The sequence below is a fragment of the Lutzomyia longipalpis genome, chromosome 1 (assembly GCF_024334085.1).
Source record: "Lutzomyia longipalpis isolate SR_M1_2022 chromosome 1, ASM2433408v1".
Lineage (NCBI taxonomy): Eukaryota > Metazoa > Arthropoda > Insecta > Diptera > Psychodidae > Lutzomyia > Lutzomyia longipalpis.
In genome coordinates this window covers 14,780,299-14,797,874 of record NC_074707.1, presented here as the reverse complement: position 1 = coordinate 14,797,874, position 17,576 = coordinate 14,780,299, and the positions used below count along the sequence as shown (strand labels likewise).

General features: G+C 39.6%; 5 protein-coding genes across 8 annotated transcripts in view; 3 read left to right on the top strand and 2 right to left on the bottom strand.

Moving 5' to 3' along the window:
* LOC129792487 (STAM-binding protein-like A) overlaps window positions 1-17,576 on the top strand; it is a 781,560-nt gene that overhangs the window by 48,751 nt on the left and 715,233 nt on the right. The gene's annotated exons all lie outside the window — the stretch shown is intronic.
* On the bottom strand, window positions 3,004-5,851 carry LOC129792496 (phosphoribosyl pyrophosphate synthase-associated protein 2). 4 transcript variants are annotated; one of them, XM_055831594.1, is made up of 4 exons: window positions 5,729-5,851; window positions 5,351-5,467; window positions 4,915-5,278; window positions 3,004-3,887 (listed from the first exon to the last, which is right to left on the bottom strand). In XM_055831594.1, the coding sequence occupies exons 1-4, from the start codon at window positions 5,743-5,745 to the stop codon at window positions 3,255-3,257; spliced, it is 1,131 nt and encodes a 376-aa protein (XP_055687569.1). In that variant the 5' UTR covers window positions 5,746-5,851; the 3' UTR covers window positions 3,004-3,254. The 4 variants fall into 4 exon arrangements, with proteins under 4 accessions (XP_055687569.1, XP_055687585.1, XP_055687592.1 ...); XM_055831610.1 differs by having other exon boundaries at window positions 5,578-5,825; XM_055831617.1 differs by having other exon boundaries at window positions 5,613-5,825.
* LOC129792071 (GTP-binding protein 2) lies at window positions 6,732-8,977 on the top strand. Its single transcript, XM_055830786.1, has 2 exons — window positions 6,732-6,861; window positions 7,090-8,977. Exon 2 carries the CDS (start codon window positions 7,114-7,116, stop codon window positions 8,818-8,820), a length of 1,707 nt encoding a protein of 568 aa, XP_055686761.1. The 5' UTR covers window positions 6,732-6,861; window positions 7,090-7,113; the 3' UTR covers window positions 8,821-8,977.
* On the top strand, window positions 9,384-11,788 carry LOC129792678 (uncharacterized). The gene is made up of 7 exons (XM_055831992.1): window positions 9,384-9,489; window positions 9,657-9,769; window positions 9,856-9,991; window positions 10,056-10,185; window positions 10,260-10,354; window positions 10,714-10,950; window positions 11,405-11,788. Exons 2-7 carry the CDS (start codon window positions 9,696-9,698, stop codon window positions 11,516-11,518), a joined length of 786 nt encoding a protein of 261 aa, XP_055687967.1. The 5' UTR covers window positions 9,384-9,489; window positions 9,657-9,695; the 3' UTR covers window positions 11,519-11,788.
* On the bottom strand, window positions 12,152-17,292 carry LOC129791800 (meckelin). The gene is made up of 6 exons (XM_055830329.1): window positions 16,884-17,292; window positions 14,590-16,729; window positions 14,377-14,521; window positions 13,757-13,844; window positions 13,534-13,697; window positions 12,152-12,356 (listed from the first exon to the last, which is right to left on the bottom strand). Exons 1-6 carry the CDS (start codon window positions 17,086-17,088, stop codon window positions 12,276-12,278), a joined length of 2,823 nt encoding a protein of 940 aa, XP_055686304.1. The 5' UTR covers window positions 17,089-17,292; the 3' UTR covers window positions 12,152-12,275.

Genomic DNA, 17,576 nt, shown 5'->3' with positions numbered 1-17,576 from the left:
GAGGTATTTTGTTGCGGAAAACTTGAAGGACATAGAGTAAGTTCCGCTCGTTAAATGAGGAAGTATAGCCGGAAAATCCTTTATAGATTGAATAAAAATCCCTAGATGAATCTTTTAACTGATTAAATCACGTCAATTGAGAGCGATGGCTTTCTTTTAAGTCTTGAGAAATTACTGAATAAACGGAAAGAAAATTGATATCTTCACAATTTTTTTTGAAATCTTATTTTAAACTATTTTTATGAATTCAAAGTCAGTGAAGTAAAATTGTCGAGCATACAATGAGAAAATCTATATTAAAATTAGGCAGATGAGATACTCGATTTTATTGTTAAACTTTGTAACAGTTTTATCTTCTTTTATTTTGTTCAATATTAAAGCATTATATAATTTTTCTATAAGAATTTTATCTAACTTAGGGGTAGATTCTGATAAAATCTTTTCTTTTCTAACAACTGAAATGTACTGGTAAGCTGACCAAGCTTACGAGAGCTGTGTTTCTTTCAGTGTACCAATTTTGTGAGGGCAAACTAGAACGCGAATTAGTTTAAATACGCTCAAAGTCGGGAAAAGTTGAAAAGTCATACCCTAAGAAATCTTTAGAAGACCATATCTCGAGAACGGATCCATAGATTTTCATAATTTTTTTTTGTTTGAAAGGTCTTGAAGTCAGCTATAACATATCGAAAAATGAAAAAAAAAATTATGTCGCCATTTTCGAAAAATTTGATTTCGAAATTTTCGAAAATTTTATTTTCGATTTTAGTGCCTCTTGCGGACATTTCTCGAAGTTGCAATGTTCTAGACATTTGTAGGGTTTCACGAAACCTTTCATTTGCGCTTGAGTTGATCAAGATCGGACTTGTAGAACCCGAGATATGACATGCTAACTTTGGAAGGCTATATCTCGAGAACGGATCCATAGATTTTCTTCATTTTTGGCATGAAGCTAGATAATATGGTCAGCTACAACATATCAAAAAATGAAAAAAAAAATTATGTCGTCGTTTTCGAAATATTCATCGAAAACTCATAAAAAATGTTGTTTTTGATTTTTGGCCCCCTAGCGGTCACTTTTGAAACTTCGGATGTTCTAGAGAGTTGTAGGGTTTGTTGAGATCTTTCATTTGACCCCAGGTTGATCAAAATCGGTCAAGCCGTTTTCGAGTTATGGTCGATTTTCGATGAAAAATTGTGGCGGCCATATTGACTAAACGGCTTGACCAATTTTCGAAAATGAGGTATCGTTGGAAAGCTCTTGATGGCCCCTACAACATATCAAAATTTCAGCCCTCTAGCTATAATAGCGGCTGAGATATAGCGAAAACAAAATTTTGAGGTTATTCAAAATGGCGGGGGGTGGGGGGGTGGATTTGACCTCATAATCGGATTTCTTCAGGTCGATATTTAAACTTTGCCGTTTACCGCAAGTCTCTATCTATCACCGTTCTCTTGCAATTTAAGTTTATGATCCGGCCGGAAGGCCGGACGGACGGACGGCCGGACGGACGGACGGACGGACGGCCGAAAAAAAACTTATTTTTGGCGCATACGTTTTTTGGAATGTGGGGACCCTAATTCGTGCTCATCCCAAGTTTGAGCCCGATCTGACGACTTTCGATTTTGCTCGGTACACAAAAGCTGTGTCTGAAAGAAACACAGCTAAAATTGTTCTAAGATTTTGGCAGATGGGTGTTTTTAAATCGTTCTATTGTCGTTCTAGAGATCCCTGAAGAGGCCTGGAAAAATAATTTTCCTTCAAAAATACAATTAAAGGTAGAAACAAAATGTAAAAATCCTATAAGATTTTTCCCGGAAAACCGAAAATCTTATAACTGACGAATTGTAAGAAAAGAAGAGGAAAGATTTTTAACATAATCTACCCCTAATTTTTGTTATTTTCTATGGAAAAAATATGCTTAGTATTAGGATAACAAGGATAAGACAAAAGGTAATTGAATTAGAATAAAAAGAGGAAGTTTAGACGCTAAAATGTCTAAAGAAAGTGATTCAGAGTGCAAAGAAAAAATAAAAATAAATGAGAATTAAAAAGTAAATTTAGAACAATTTTTTAAAATTATAGAAAAAAATATTCAGATACGATCGCTTTTTCATTTTTCTGAAATCTCAAATTGAATTTTAAAATTTCGTCCAATAAAATAATCGCAGAATTTTAATTTTTATCTCATTTCTATTTTTAAGCCCTTAATAAAAAAAACTTTTTAATAAATGAGTCAGAAAATTAATTCAATAATTTTTAGACTGTTCAAATCTGAAGCTTAATCCTTAAAATTAATTGTTTTACAAGAGAACCCGAGAGAGAAACTAAAATTACAAAATTTTAGAATAAAAAGAATTATTGAAAGGTGATTTTTATCAAGTTCCATCACAAACTTTCTTAAAAGCTTTGTTGATTCAAAACTTACATCATCCATTCGAAAATATGACGTTATAACCATCATACAAGACGTGAAAAATTCTTTAAATAAAAAATAAAACAAAAAACTTCTTATCTCTGTAAGAAACAGCCAAAATAACAAAGGAAATGCGTAACAATTTGAATCCTTTTTTCCAAAGAAATCCGAGAAATCCCCTCGTGATGCAAAAACGTGCTAGATCTTCCTATTTACCACCCCATGAGCATTTTAGGCACATTTTTCCTCAAATACAGAGTCATGTGACTTTTGGCACAAATTCACCATGATTTACATGTTAATTCCATTGAGATGAGGAGAGTATTTGCTCCAAGATCTATGACGCATAGTGCTGAGACGAGGTATTTTATGATGATATTTTTGCTGGTTCAAAACAAATTCTCATCAAGTGGCCAAATTCCTCCCATTTTGGTGTCTATTTGCTGAAGGATCGCGCATAGAAGATTCCAGAGATGCCGCCAATTGCCCAGATAAGACAAGTTGTTGTTGCCCTCCGTCCACCATCTCGCTCCCACATTAACGCGTGTACAAACTTCCTCTTGTGCTACCTTATCAATGATCATTCATGTATAGCCTTTTATATATATTTTTTCCCTTTTACATAATACATTTATAATGCCTTTTATTTCATTTCTCGACACATCTACAGATAACTCCTGATAGCGTGTAAATTGTATAGATGCTCTGGCTTAAGAAAGAAAAAAACGAAGAACGAAACAAAAAAGAACTGAAAAAAGTGTGTGTGTACAAACCGAAGAAAAAACATGTGAGACAGTGGCTGGAGGAGAGATTTGGAGGTGAAGATTCACGTGGAAATACTTAATCCTCTAGTGTGACATTCTTGAATAGATACGACATCGATTCACGATTGTGGATGCGACGTATAGCCTCCGAGAGAAGGATGGAGATGTCAATGGTCTTGATCTTATGGCACTGCATCTTCTGGATCTCATGCGGAATTGTATTTGTCACCACGACCTCATCAATTGGGGAATCCTCAATGAGTCTCGGTGCATCTGAGCTGAGTAGACCATGCGTTGCCAGAACATAGATCTTATAGGCACCTCTATCCTTGAGCACCTCGGCAGCAGCCACAAATGACTGGACATCGTCAATAAGATCATCCACCATGATAGCAATGCGACCTCCAACGTCACCCACAACATTTATCGGCGGCTTCTCCTTGGCCGGGTGTACGGGAACACCCACAGATACATCCATAGTGCGGGAACGTGATACAGCCGGCGGTGAATATCGTCCGTCGACCTCATCTGTCTCCGATTCTTTCTGCTCACCATGAATTACAGCAATACCCAAACGGAGACGTTCGGCGTACGATGTGGCTTTCTTAGCTGATCCCGGATTGCGTGCTACAATCACAGAATTGCGATAATCCGGAATACTTTCTTGAATGTACTGAAGAAGGAACGGAGAGGCTCTCAAGTTGTCAACCTGCAAGAAAGCGATTTTGTTTAATATTTTTTACATAAAAAAATTGATTAAATTATAATTTTCAAGGCTCTTTTGAACAAGGGGTGTTTATCTGGCGAATATTTTGGCTTTTTAAGCGAATCATCCGAATATTTCTGAAGATCTGAAAAATTATTTGACCATTCCTTAGTTAGGGAAATGGGGCCTAATTTTGACTTTCTAGTGTCTTTTTAAATTAACTATTAGTTAAAAATATTAAGACTTTAAATGTAGAAAATTATGGAAAAATAAGGGCCTAACATTGACTTAAAAATGGTATCAGATTTGTTAGAATTGATTTCTATTTAATTAATATTTTTTGCTAAAAACCAATAAACTTAAAACTGAAAAAAATTCAAAACGTATTTAGGAATTTTTGGTTTGAATTTAGTCTTTTTAGGGTTAAATTTACTACTTTTTAGCATTAAATTACTACTTTTCGGTTTGAATCTAGTCCTTTTTTTTGGCTTTTATATTTTTTTAAATAAATTTTGTTCCTCAATCTGAGCTGTTTTGGGACTGAAAACCAAATTGGCTTGAATTTATTCTTTTTTGGGGTTGAATTTACAACTTTTTGGCTTGAATTTAGAACTTTTCGGTTTGAATTTACTACTTTTTGGTTTGATTTAAGCGTTTTTATGCTTGAATTTAACATTTTTATGCTTAGACCTTGAATTTCCTTGGCGAATCATTCGAATATTAGTGAATAAACCGAATATTTCCGAAGATCCGAATAATTTTGTCCAGATAAAAACCCCTTGCTTTTGAAGCCGTACTATCTATATTCTTTTCTCCATAGAAACCGTGTAAACAGCTAAACTCTTGTAATAAAAACCATAAAAAAATCAATGATTTTGCCTCTTTTTAGCCTAATTTATGGTTTCCTTTATTCCAATATTGATTTTGATTTATTTCCAACCAAAATCGAAATAAATCTTAGATTTTTTCTATCAAGAAAATCTTTTCTTTAATCCGGAAAACCATAAAAAGTATCAAAAATTAAACTTACTGGACAATCAAAGAAACCTTGAATCTCCTTCTGGTGCAAATCCATCGTAATGACATGCGTTAGGCCAGATTTGCACATCATCTTGGCCAGCAATTTTGACACAATACATCCCCTTTTGCGCATCTTGCACTGCTTGGAGTAGGGAAGATACGGGATGACACCCACAACGGAACGTGCCGAGGAAGTCTTGCACGCGTATGCCATTATCAGGAGCTCCATAATGTTATTGTTGACATCCTTCGTACCTGTCTGGATGATGTAGATGGATTTCCCACGGACAGAGTCGGAGATATCAACCATGGTCTCGCGGTTTGTTTTGTGGTACACAGATGCACTCGATGAGCCACTCTTGACGCCCAATCGGCTGGTGGGGAACAAACAAGGGGGGCAATGTTATGTAATTTGAGCACGTTTTCCCAAAAAAAAAAATGCATACCTGGCAATGAGATTGGCCAATTCCGGATGTGAGTTGCCATGTATTATCACCACGTCGGTCGTCGAGAAGCCCTCCATGCTGGCTTTATAGCGTTTTGGTCCTCTGGTAGCTGACGGACTTGAATATTTCAACTGATATGATTAATGGGGCAAAAGCATAAAGTTTCAACGAGTGAAAGGACAAAAACTAATCTCTGTTAATGTGTTTTTTTTTCTCATTCAAGCAACCTCTCTTTTGGATTAAAAGTTGTTATCACTATAACCTTTTTTTTTGCAAAGACAAATTTTTCACTCAATAATTAGTAAAATTGCAACAAAATCAACTCTATTTCAAATGCACAAGACTGAGGGAGGTATTCAACGGAAAATGAACATTTACATTCGATTGAGAAACATTTATTTGGTGGAGATTTTCTCTTTTTTTCAGCACAAATAATTTGCGAATTTTGTTGTTATCACTTGACTAAACCTTTCAACTGTCACAGAACTGTCAAAACCATAAAATGGAAACTTGCATAGGGGAGACCGGGGCAATTTGATTGACTGTTTGAAAAAACAAAGTATGGTCCAGAAGAATCTTCCAAGTGTTAAACACTTTAACACTATAATGCTAATTTATTGATTAAAATCAGCATTTTTTCTCTCAATTAATAGCAATTGTAAGAAAATTGGAGAAAAAAATATTTTCTAATTCCTCTGAAAAAAAAACCTTTCAAATGAACAGAAGTTCCCTAATCTCCTGAGTTTCTATTGGATCATCTCATATTTACTCGAACAAGTGGCATGAAATAATAAAATTGAACTAAACGAACTATTTTTTTGCATTTCGACAAAATTCGTGATTTCCGTGTTTTTTCCCAAATTTGTGGGCATAAAACGCATTTTTTGGGCTCATGAGGCACTTACGGGTGCTCCGGGAGCCTCGGGGAGCTCCTCCGTGCGGAATTTGGGGCCCGCGGAAATTTTGACGGTTGGGGATTTTACACGCACTTTTTTTTCTGGAAATGCATTTTCGCGAACTTTTCAAACCAATGATGCCATTCGACGCGGCGTCGCTTCCTGATTTCAAAAACTTACTTCCGACCGGAAAATTCGGCGGAAAACGCGAGAAAACTGTAAAAAACTGAAAGTGTGAGGGAGACGGATAGCGGTAAAATGCATCCATCTCACTTTCTCTTCAACAAAATGTACCAAAAAAGGCGCCAAATTCAAAAAGTAGTCAAAAAAGCATGAATTTTATATGGGGGCGCTACGAAGGGGGGCTCCGGGGGGAAAATGAATGTCGTTGGTAAAAACCGCCTGGTATCAGTAGTCTCTGTACCAAATAGATTATGGTTTTTCATTTTCATTTTTTCATATAAAAATTTTTTTAGGTTAAAATCAGACTGACGGGATGACGTCACAGAGGCAGTTGACATTATGTTGAATCGTCAACAAAAATTTTGCGATAAAAATAAACTGCTGCAGTATTTTGTGTTTATGTTATCTAACAAGTGTAAATAAGACGCAAAGGTAGGGATGAGCCCCAAAGTGTCCAAAAGTTTAATTGATTTTTCACTACGTGGAAAAGTCGTGCTCACGACGGGGAGTTGGGGAAACCATTGAGAAAAAGTGACAAAGTTCTTGCACAATATTGCAAAAAGTTCTTTTTTTAGGCTGAGAGCAGGGGCTCGCCACAGTTTAGCGCCACATAACTTACGGATGAAGATTCACTTTCTCCTGCTCTTTTGTGTTTTTTAGGTTGTATTGGTGGACAACACAGCCATGGATACGAATCGAATAGAATCAGATGGATTTGTGCTGCACACGGAGAATAATGTCTCCGCGGCGGAATTGATTGATTTCGATCAGGGGATTCTGCCCCCGGAACCGCAGTTGGGTAATGTGGAGTACAAACTTAAGCTCATCAATCCCTCACAGATGAGGTTTGAGCACCTTGTGACGCAGATGAAGTGGCGCCTGAGGGAAGGACACGGGGAGGCTGTCTATGAGATTGGGGTGTCGGACTCGGGGCAGCTACACGGACTGGATGATGCTGACATGGACACTTCGTTGCGAACACTCACCCAGATGGCGGATAAGTTGGGTGCCACGACGACGGTGTTGAGGCGAAAGTCCGTTGGGTATCGACGCTCCGTGACTGAGGTGCTTGTGCGGAAGATTCCCGATGATCAGCACAACATTGAAGTACGTGTAGCTGTCCTGGGTGGAGCTGGTGCGGGGAAGAGTACCCTCCTGGGTGTCCTGACGCAGGGTGTGACGGACAATGGGCGCGGGAAGGCGCGCCTGAATATGTTTAGGCATGTGCACGAGATTAAGTCTGGCAGGACGTCCTGCATCAGTCATGAATCTCTCGGATTTGATGCCATGGGCAATGTGATAAACTCCAATACGAACGACATGATAACAGCGGAGGAGGTGCGTGATAAATCCGCTAAGCTAGTCACGTTCATGGATCTCGCGGGGCACCGCAGGTACCTGAGGACAACAGTCCAGGCACTCACTGGCTACTCTCCACACCACGCAATGCTCGTTGTGAGCTCTGGCGGGAATATTGGGGGCATGACAAAGGAGCATTTGGCCATTGTGAAGGCGCTGGACATCCCCTTTTTCATTGTCATCACGAAGATTGACATCACACCGCCGGGAACGGTGATTCAGGAGCTCAAGGACATTCTAACGTCCATTGGCTACCGCAAGGTTCCAATGCTAATCGACACCTACGACAGTGTCCTCACAGCGAGCTCTCATCAACTCTCTGAAAATGTTGTGCCCATCTTCTGCGTGTCGAATGTCACGACAGACGGGTTGGGGCTCATCACGCGTTTCCTGTACGTCTTGTCACCGGGTGTGAGCAATTCGGAGCGCGAACGGCTCGAATTGGAGCCGTGTGAATTTCACATTGATGAAATCTTTCGAGTTGAGGATGCTGGCGTGGTTGTGGGTGGATTACTCGTGAAGGGAGTCATCACGGAGGGGACCTGCCTCAATGTAGGACCCCTCCCGGATGGTTCCTTCAACGCTGTCACTGTGGCAACAATTCATCGCAATAAGGCCCCCTGCAGGGTGGTGCGTGCTGGACAGAGTGCATCACTCTCCTTTACAGCCACCGGAGACTTACCCACCCTCCGCAGTGGCATGGTGCTCGTGTCCACGGACTTGGGATCTCCAGCCGAACCCTACGGCACACTGTACTTCCAGGCCAAGGTGTCGGTACTCTACCATGCCACGTCCATCTACAAGGGCTTTCAGACAACCGTGCACATTGGCAGCATCCGCCAGACCGCCATAATTGAGGGAATAATGGGTGACAGGAAGTTGCGGACAAATGACAGTGCCTCCGTACTCTTCAGGTTCGTGAGGCAGCCAGAATACGTGCACGAGGGCATGAGGATTCTCTTCCGCGAAGGCTCCAGCAAGGGCATTGGGGTTGTCACGCAAGTATTCCCCCTAAATGTGACGCTAAATTAATTAATTCACGTACAGCTTAAATCTCTCCCAGTTTAGCAACAATTATATTTATTCTTCAAAATGAAATAATGAGATTTATTAACTTTATTTCTCTTTGCCATTTTAAAAAAATGATGATGTTCTCTCAAATAAATGAATTTTGAATTCCTGCCTCCAATTTGTTGCTTTTTTTTCTTCATTTTGGGATTCTTGTGATGTTCCAGGGAATCTGTTGTATTGGAAGATCATCTAAGGATTTCTAGAACTGGCTAGAACGTTAAAAAGAACTCATTTTTGACTCCAAAAGTTCCTCAAAATAAAATTCTTTCTCCATTTTTTTTGGCGGGAAAACTAAAACTTTTGGCGCTAATGATGGCGCCACTTGTTCAATTTGTGAAGAAATAAAGAAAACAAAAGAATCTCAAGCTAAAACAATTTAAAAAATATGCAAAATTGCTTTGAATTAAATTCAAAACAGAATTGAAAAAGAAATTGAGAATAAAACAAATATAATTTCAAGAAAATTAAATGAATTTGATAAAAAATCGGTTCAACGCACCTAAAACGTCATGCTGTCACGAGAAACCTTTCAACATTCACCACAGTCGAAAAGTTTCCTATTGGAGTTTATGTTTTGGGGTGGTGTTTTTGTTGTTTTCCTTGATTTTCACCGAAATTCCCTGGGAAAAAGTAAGTTTTCCTCGAATTTTCTTAATAAATCTCCTAAATAAAGTCTCGAGAAAAGTTTAAGTGAATTAAATTGCATTTAATTCAATGAGTTTGGGCATTCTTGACCAAAACATGGGTGACACGCCCTTCGTGGAAGCCAACAAACTTAATCATTTCTCTTTTTTCAGAGTTATTTTCTTGCAAGAGTGCTTTAGAGGAGCATCAAGATGAATTACGGACGGAAGACCCCAACATCGACGTATAGATCAACACCATCGGTGTATTCCCACATCACAGGAAGGTACGGCAGTCCTAAGGGATCGTCGAATAAGACTTCCTTTTGATGTCAGAAGAGCATTAATAATTAATTGAAAATCCTTCTTCTAGATCCTCCAATCTGCAGTCTGGAAAGTCCAGATCTCTCAAATCCGTCCGCATTCCATGGTACCAGAAACCCATTCTCAAGAATAATGCCTACATGGATGTACAGAAGGGAGCAATGATCACAGCCCTCATCTGTTTGGTAAATTCTTCACTTAATTTCCTACTTTTGGTGAAGATTTTCTTACATTTTCCCTTCATTTCAGTGCGTTGCCATATTCACCATCGTTACGGGTGTGTTCGACATCTACTGCCTTGCTATGGCTGCTCCCGGATCAACTCATTACGGATACTACATCATTTCCTACGAATTCGTCTACGTTGGAAGCATTCACGGTATGTTCTCATCTCGAATTCTACTCCCAAAAGCTCAAAAAATCATTTAAATTTTATTCTTTATTTATTTTCAGTGAGAAATACTCTGATTGTATTTGCCCTGTTCTCAATTTTGGCTGGTTTTGCCGTATTCGTCACCACCATCATGCTCATCATTGCCCTGAGAAAGGTAAGATGCCCCCAATTTTGTTTCAAAATGCAAGAAAATCATTTTGCTTTTCATAAATTCAATCATTCATGCAACATTTACAATTGATATTAGCATGCAAATAGAGGGAGAAGGTCACGGAAAAAGGTACAAAATTAATTTGGAATTTGTAGATGAGAAATTTTGGCAAAAAAATCCCCGTAGAAGTCAATTGTAAATTGATTCTTTTACTTCCTCATCAATCATTGCTTTTAACAATTTATTTTAAGTTCCTGAAATGTCCGAAATTTATCTCAAAAATTGTGATTCTTTTAGCATGATTTCGTTGAGAAAAAGGAGTGTAAAGAAGCTTTCTCAAAGGTTCTATTTTCTTATTCCAGGAGTACGAGAAAAAAATCCTTCCATGGCTCTGGGTATTTGCGATTTTCATCATTTTCCGGACACTCGCCTTCCTCTTCTTTGCAATTCTCAACGATTTAATCTTCGCCTACAACATCCTCATGGTCCTTTGCTGGATAATCATCCTTCCTTCATCAGTCTACGGTTGGCTACTCGTCTATTCGCTTTATCTTGAACTTGCGGATTTGACTAAACTCGAAGATTTGGCGCATTTGAGGGTGAGTTTTCTGTTCTCTTTTTGTGGCTTTTCCTCTCAAAAAAAAAACTTCCCGGAATGGTTTCATGTGCTTCCCGGAAAGTGCCATAAGTGGCTGGAAGTTGTATATTCATCTTTCCCAATGCATTAGGAAGTTTCTAAGGGATCTCAGGAACATCCCTTTCAACACCCGGCTGATCCTTGATTTCATCTTTGGGTCCAAATCTGTCCATTTAGGGAGTCTCCCATGGAATTGCGTGAAGCATTTTTATAGATTCAGACTTTAACCCAAAGATGACATCAAGGATCAGTCGGGTGTTGAAAAGGAGATTCTTAAAATCTCTTAGAAACTTTCTGATGCAATGGATAGGATGACTACACAACTTTCAGCCACTTAGAGCACTCTCCGGGAAGCACATCAAACCATTCCGGGAAGAAAAGTTAATAAACTTCATTCAATATTTGTTTCCGAACAGATGGGCACAATGGCCTCCCTGAATGCCTCCACCACACATTCCCTGGCCGGCTCACGCCCCACAACACCCCATAGCACAGTTTCAACGATGCCAGTTGGTGGAATAAGTAACTAATGGAGTGAGAGTGCAGAACAAAGGTGAACTAATTCGGCCATTTAGTGATGTCCGTGCAACACGCATCCGTCCAATTTACAGCACTTTTTTAGCGAGTAAAAAAATGATAAAAATGTGTTTTTTCAACACATTAATAAGCAGCCCTTTTTCTACAGTAAGATCTGCATTCCGTCCACTATTTTTTATATATAAAATGTAGATGTTTTTATATACAATTTGTAGAGTTTGAGAAATGATTTTTTCTTATAAAGGATAAAAATAGAAGAAAATGTGTTTGATCTATATTTTCTCCGGTCACGAGAGTGAGGGAAGGGTTGCTTTCTACCCCCTATTGCTGATAGGAATCTCTCTTCGTGCCACAGCAATTACCCTCACGTGAGTGCGAAAAAAATCCAAGTATAACAATTTACATATAAATTATTTGAACTTCCAAATAAGGTGGGATGGGACTTCGTGCAGTTGGTGGAAAGTTATACGCAGAGTGGTTGGTCTTTGTGGACTTTGCTGACTGCTGTAATCGCTTTAAATTTACCTAAATAATGGATTTTTCTGAAACTTTAAAGAACTCGATGCTTAAAGCCTTGAAAGTTTCCCACAGAGCGAAAAGAAAGTTTTAAATTAAAATTAAAAGAATTTTTTTTTAGGAAAAATAGAGTTTATTTTATTTGAAGAAAAATATGGAAATCAGGTAAAATACTTCCCTCACGAACCTTTACATTATTATTTGTGCAGAAAGGGAGGGTATATCTGATTGCTTTTACATAAGAAATCTCTTGTCGATTAGAGTTTTTTTCGCCAAATTGTGCTTTGTCGTTGAATCCATGAGGATTTTCAGAAGCTGAAAAGCAAAAGAATAAAATTAATTAGGGGAACGTGGCCCAATTCGGACCACCGCCCAATTGCGACCTCCCCTTTTTCTCGTAAATGACGAAATATTATAAAATTAGTTTCACTACATTATGAAGATATTATAGTAAGATAATGTTAGCGCCTAAAATAAATTAATTTGGTACACAACAGGACAAATTAAAAATCAAAATTCATTTTCAGCACTTGGTCGACATTTTCTGATTTTAGAAACTAAGTTGATATGAGTTTTTTTACCACTATTATGTCTCATATTATGCCGCGTTTCTGTAGCTTAGAGGGTCTAGTTTATTACTTGATTTACAATTTTTTGAAAGATTTTAGGTATTTTAAGTAATTAAGTGAAAATGTAATACATGCAGAATGGTCTAATTGCGACCCCCAAAATGTTTCAATTCGGACCGTCTATTTCCACCACTCACCACGGTGAAGCTGTCGAGCATGCGTGTAGTGGTGTGGAAGTGTCTTTCTCACACAGACCCCGCTGTGTTTTGATTTCGGGAAAATCAATATTTTTTCACGTTTCTTGAAAGTTTTTTCGCAGTGAAAATGTTCCTACAGCCAAAGGGGAGTGCAGTTAGTGTAATTTACGCATTCCTCAGAAGAATTTTCGTGGATTTTCTGCGAATTACGTCAGTGAGTGCGCGATTGTCTGTGTGTGTGAAATTCCGTGTAGTCACCTCAAGGGCGAAATGTCAAAACAAATGTGGGGAAAATTGAAAATAAATTCTTGATTTTCCGGCTTTTCCATGTATTTCATGGCAGTTTTCCTATTTATAGTAGTGATAAAAGTGACCTACTAGTGAAAAACCAACAAATTACGGCAAAAAAAGGGGGTCGCAATTAGAACACTCGGGGGGTCGCAATTAGAACACCGTGGTGAAAAAGTGCAATTTTAGCACCTTTTTTTAATTTGACTATTACTCAGAACAGGTAAGAGTTAGAATGTTTGCATCTATAGAACAAAGTTAGCCTATTAAATGACCTTTCCAATGGTACCAAACTTGGAAAGATTTAATTCATTTTAATATGACTTTTTTCAATCCTTCTGAAACAGAATTTAGGGGGTCGCAATTGGGCCACGTTCCCCTACACTTGGTCGTTCCGTAGAACAGCCGCTTTGCACAAAAACCTAAAAAAAATCTTACCTTGTAGACAATTCCTACGATGATGATGGCTAGGAGATAATTGTGAGACGTTCCAATGATAAATGTGAAGAGAATAAGTTCAAATTGGAAGAAAAGGGATTCACTGCCGTAGAAGAGAACTTCGTCAAAGGAATGGCTGTTGTCTACATAGAAAATCCCTTTATCTGCAATTTTGGACAAAAATTAGGTGTGGTAAAAATTGGGAATGGGAAAATATTCTTACTGTCCGACAGGATGGCCTCAAATTCGCAACTGAGAAGCTTTTCTAGGATTGTCTTCTCTTTGACAATGTAATCGAGATCTTTCAGAGCCTGAGATTTAATTGAGAAGATCAGGAAATTTTCTAGATCATAAAATTACAGGGACATAGCCAGAAATCTATTTAAACAGTTCGTTTGAGATTTTTTTAAAAATGAAAACGTTGGATTAAAGAACGACTTGACACTTCTTTACAAACGTTTGGCACTTCTTGATGTTAATTTTTTTAACGTTTGACAGTTGTTTTTGGTTTGCTTTTTAACGTCTTAATTTTTTTCTTGCACTTGATGTTCATCTTTACGTTGAACGATTTCTTTCTAATGCTTGACACTTATTTTCTAACGTTTGACATTTCATTTAAATATTTGTCGTTTTTTCAGACATCTTTTATTTTATAACGTTTTAAATTTCTTTTTTTTCTTTTTTTTTTTTTTTTAATTATTTTTGATCATGAAAATAATTTCATTTGACTCTTTAAGAAAAAACTGAACTTCCTGAACAATTAGCGGATATTTAAACACCAAAAAGGTCTTCCTGGCTCTGCCCTTGATTAATTGGACAAGAAGATCTCAAATTTATACTCACATGATCAATAAAGGCCCCAAAGAAGCGATTAATGCTGTAGTAGGTGAGAATTGTTCTCTCAAAATTCCCTTCATACCCCTTTGTTACGTACTCATTAATCTGTGGTGGATGCTGCAGAGGAAGTATGAGTCGATCGTAGAAGATCCTAAAATACAGGATAAAAGATCAGCCAAATAAATCCTCCTCCAGCCAGTATTTTATTCTCATTAAAACCTTAAATTCTTCGGAGCTAATAGCGAGTAGGTCTGCAATTCGGAACCAGGAGTTAGACCTCGTTGTCCTCGCTCTTCCTGACGGAACTGAAGGATCATTGAGCAAATGTCTGTGTCTGAGAAACCATGAGGTGACCTCCCGTGGATGTAGTAGCCATACGATTCAAGCCGTAGGATGAAGACGGAAACATTTGCAATGCAGCACACGTCGATAAACTGCTGGATGGGATTCTTAAAGTACCTCTCCCAAATGACATAGCTAAAGATCCTTTGGACAATGTACGTGAAGATGTAGGCTAAGATGCCCGTTGAGAGTATGAGAATCCCATCGGGTGGATCTTCCGTTGGCCAAAGGTGGAAGAAGAAGTTTGTCGAAGCAAAATTTTCCATTCTGACCAGGAAGAGAATCCAAATTAATCCTCCCAGATGGAGGAACATTGAGATCTTTCGTGTGGTGGTCAACTCCTGCCACACATTGGCCACAAAGTAGCTCCTCCATGCTGAAATACTCTCACACGGGGCCCCGAGTCGTGCTGTAACTGAACCACTGCAAACAGATGGTGTATCCAGTTGATTGCGATTCTCAAAGATCCTCGGACGTTCCCAGTCAATGAAGAAGATGTCAATGTGAGCAATTTGCCACAAATGCTGCGCTAGCTTTGTACCCTTTAGCACTAAGGCGATCCCCGTGAGGATAATCAGGAGCTTCTCAACGGGAAGTGGTAGAAGCAACCGAATCTGCTTCTGCGTCTTGTACGTGAAGTGGATGTAGATGGAGATGATGAAGACAATGGCAAAGAGAGCTGTTGCAATTTTAGACATGAGGAACACCATAAATTTACAGAAGACATCGAGATCGTAGATTAATTTGTGCTGACGCGTCTTGTAGGCAATTGCCTCAAAGATGGCCAAGACAAAGGCCAAAAGGATGAAGATGGGCAGAAGAATTTCCAGGAGAGACTCAAATTCATACTCCCGGAAGAAGGTGACGGAGAAATGGAAATCAATGGTGGGTTGAGAGATCTTCTGACTAGTATTGTATTCACCGTACTTGAGAATAAGAAGAGGCGTGGAGAGTTTATTGTCCGCCTTCACCCTAAATCTCATTTCCACATCCGTAAGGTAGCGGATGTAGTCAAATTTCTCCTGCAATTTATCCTCCTCGTACATTTTGTCAATGTAGCCACTACGGAGGCCACTAACCAGGTCAACGGTGAAGAATCTCCTTACCAACTGCCATGCCTCTGGATTATCATTCATATTGGATGCCGGGGAATTTCTTATGAGGACTGGAACACTACGAATCAGGGGCATTTTCTTCTCCACGTAGTTCACAAAGAGATTCGTAAAGGTCAGCTTGGCACGACGACTATCCTTGATAAGATCTACCAGGGGGAGTTGGCACGAAAGTGAGAAGGAGCGTCCAAAGAGAACTTCTCTGCGAGATGTAGGGCAGAGATTGAGCTCATGAACTAAACTGACTGAACGGTACTCCATCAGCTGCCCATCGAGGGTGAAACGGAGGGCTGTAAAGTTCACCGTGGTTTCCCCTTGGTGGATGTCAAAGGAAAAATCCTGCGTCTTATCGAGTTCCTCAATTGAGCTGCGTCCACGACGGTAGAAAATAAATGGCATTGTCTTCTCGGTACCATCATTCGTGGATGCAATGTCGGATGTTTGTGTGGCGAAGAAGCTAAAGCAAGCCGATGGTCGTTCGAGGCTGTACAGTGAGAGGGCACAGAGATTGGCCAAATGGTTGCACTCACGCCACCGTTTGAGTGTGTGGCAGAAAAAGGTGAGGTACATGAGGTCTTCGGCCACATTGCCCAGCCTGAAATGCCCGTAGTTTGTGTAATCCTTCAGCAGGTGATTGGGTATGCAGAAGGTGTTGCGATAGAGGGATGAGTGTTTGTAGTTGCAGGTGCAATTTGGTGGTGTGTTGAATGGCCCGGGGATTTGTATGTGCCTCGCTTGGTGGCTCAAATTGGTCTGATTGACATAGTGAAGGCCACACGATGGGGCAGCATTGGCGCACGTCTCATTGGTCGATTTCCTGCACTTCCGATCGCAAATCGATTGCTGAAGGACACTGTCGTACTCAATGCGCTCCGTCTCTCGCGGGTGGCATTCGCATGTTAGGCCTAAAAAAAAGTGGGGGAGGTTTGGGGTGCACAGCAGGCAATTGAGAAAGAATAAAAGGGGGTGAGAAAGGTGAAAGCACAACTGGCACGAAATCGGGAAGTGGAGCAGGTCAGAAGGGGAGCAAAATAAAAAAAACATTTAAATGCTACTCACGATCCTTTGATGGCACCAAATTCAATTCACTTTCACATTTCTTGCACTTGAGGTAATTCACATTAAAATACTCATCCCCCTTGCAACTCTCCACTGTCCTGAAGAGGTGGACAGTGTTCTCTTCCGCCACCACGGGGTGGTTTGTACTTAACCACCATCCCACTGCGAGGAACACCAGGGAGATGGGAAGTCTCGGAAATCTCATGAAGACGAAGAAAATTTATTTTGGCGCGCACTAACGACGTCCCACTTCCGTCGCACTAAATTCACACGATTCACGCAATTTCCTGTCCACCCACCTTTGGCTACTGCTCCACCACTATCTCACCCAGCGCGACAGAAGTCATCCATGTTCAAGAAGTGGTGGCACAGAACTAAACTCTCGCATGAGGAAGTTCTCGCATTCACTGGCGCGAGCCACCACCCCTAATTTATTCCACCCCACCGTCTCCCCAGCTATATTTATTGTTTGTTGTCGCAATTCCCATGGAAACCCCGCCAAATGCTAAACATCATGCTTCTCGTTTTTTTTCCTCTCCTGCTTCACCCCCACATTATCTCGGTCAATTACAACCAAAATGCTTACCACACACTGCACTCCAAGAAGTCCGAACGATTTGTTGATTCTCACCCACGCGCTCCAGCAGGTGGAATTTTCGGGCGGGGGATACTACGACAGGCCCACCACCACCC

What these genes read in the sequence shown, in the direction of transcription:
- LOC129792496 (XM_055831594.1), bottom strand. An exon ending in TTGGCCAATCTCATTGCCAG is followed by an intron (nt 5,279 to 5,350) that starts GTATGCATTTTT and finishes GTTCCCCACCAG; the next exon opens with CCGATTGGGCGTCAAGAGTG. An exon ending in AAGGTTTCTTTGATTGTCCA is followed by an intron (nt 3,888 to 4,914) that starts GTAAGTTTAATT and finishes GCTTTCTTGCAG; the next exon opens with GTTGACAACTTGAGAGCCTC.
- LOC129792071 (XM_055830786.1), top strand. Translation starts at nt 7,114, where the DNA reads ATGGATACGAATCGAATAGAATCAGATGGATTTGTGCTGCACACGGAG.
- LOC129792678 (XM_055831992.1), top strand. Translation starts at nt 9,696, where the DNA reads ATGAATTACGGACGGAAGACCCCAACATCGACGTATAGATCAACACCA. An exon ending in CTACGTTGGAAGCATTCACG is followed by an intron (nt 10,186 to 10,259) that starts GTATGTTCTCAT and finishes ATTTATTTTCAG; the next exon opens with TGAGAAATACTCTGATTGTA. An exon ending in TCATCATTGCCCTGAGAAAG is followed by an intron (nt 10,355 to 10,713) that starts GTAAGATGCCCC and finishes TTCTTATTCCAG; the next exon opens with GAGTACGAGAAAAAAATCCT.
- LOC129791800 (XM_055830329.1), bottom strand. Translation starts at nt 17,088, where the DNA reads ATGAGATTTCCGAGACTTCCCATCTCCCTGGTGTTCCTCGCAGTGGGA. An exon ending in TTAGCTCCGAAGAATTTAAG is followed by an intron (nt 14,522 to 14,589) that starts GTTTTAATGAGA and finishes CCTGTATTTTAG; the next exon opens with GATCTTCTACGATCGACTCA. An exon ending in TGAGGCCATCCTGTCGGACA is followed by an intron (nt 13,698 to 13,756) that starts GTAAGAATATTT and finishes CCAAAATTGCAG; the next exon opens with ATAAAGGGATTTTCTATGTA.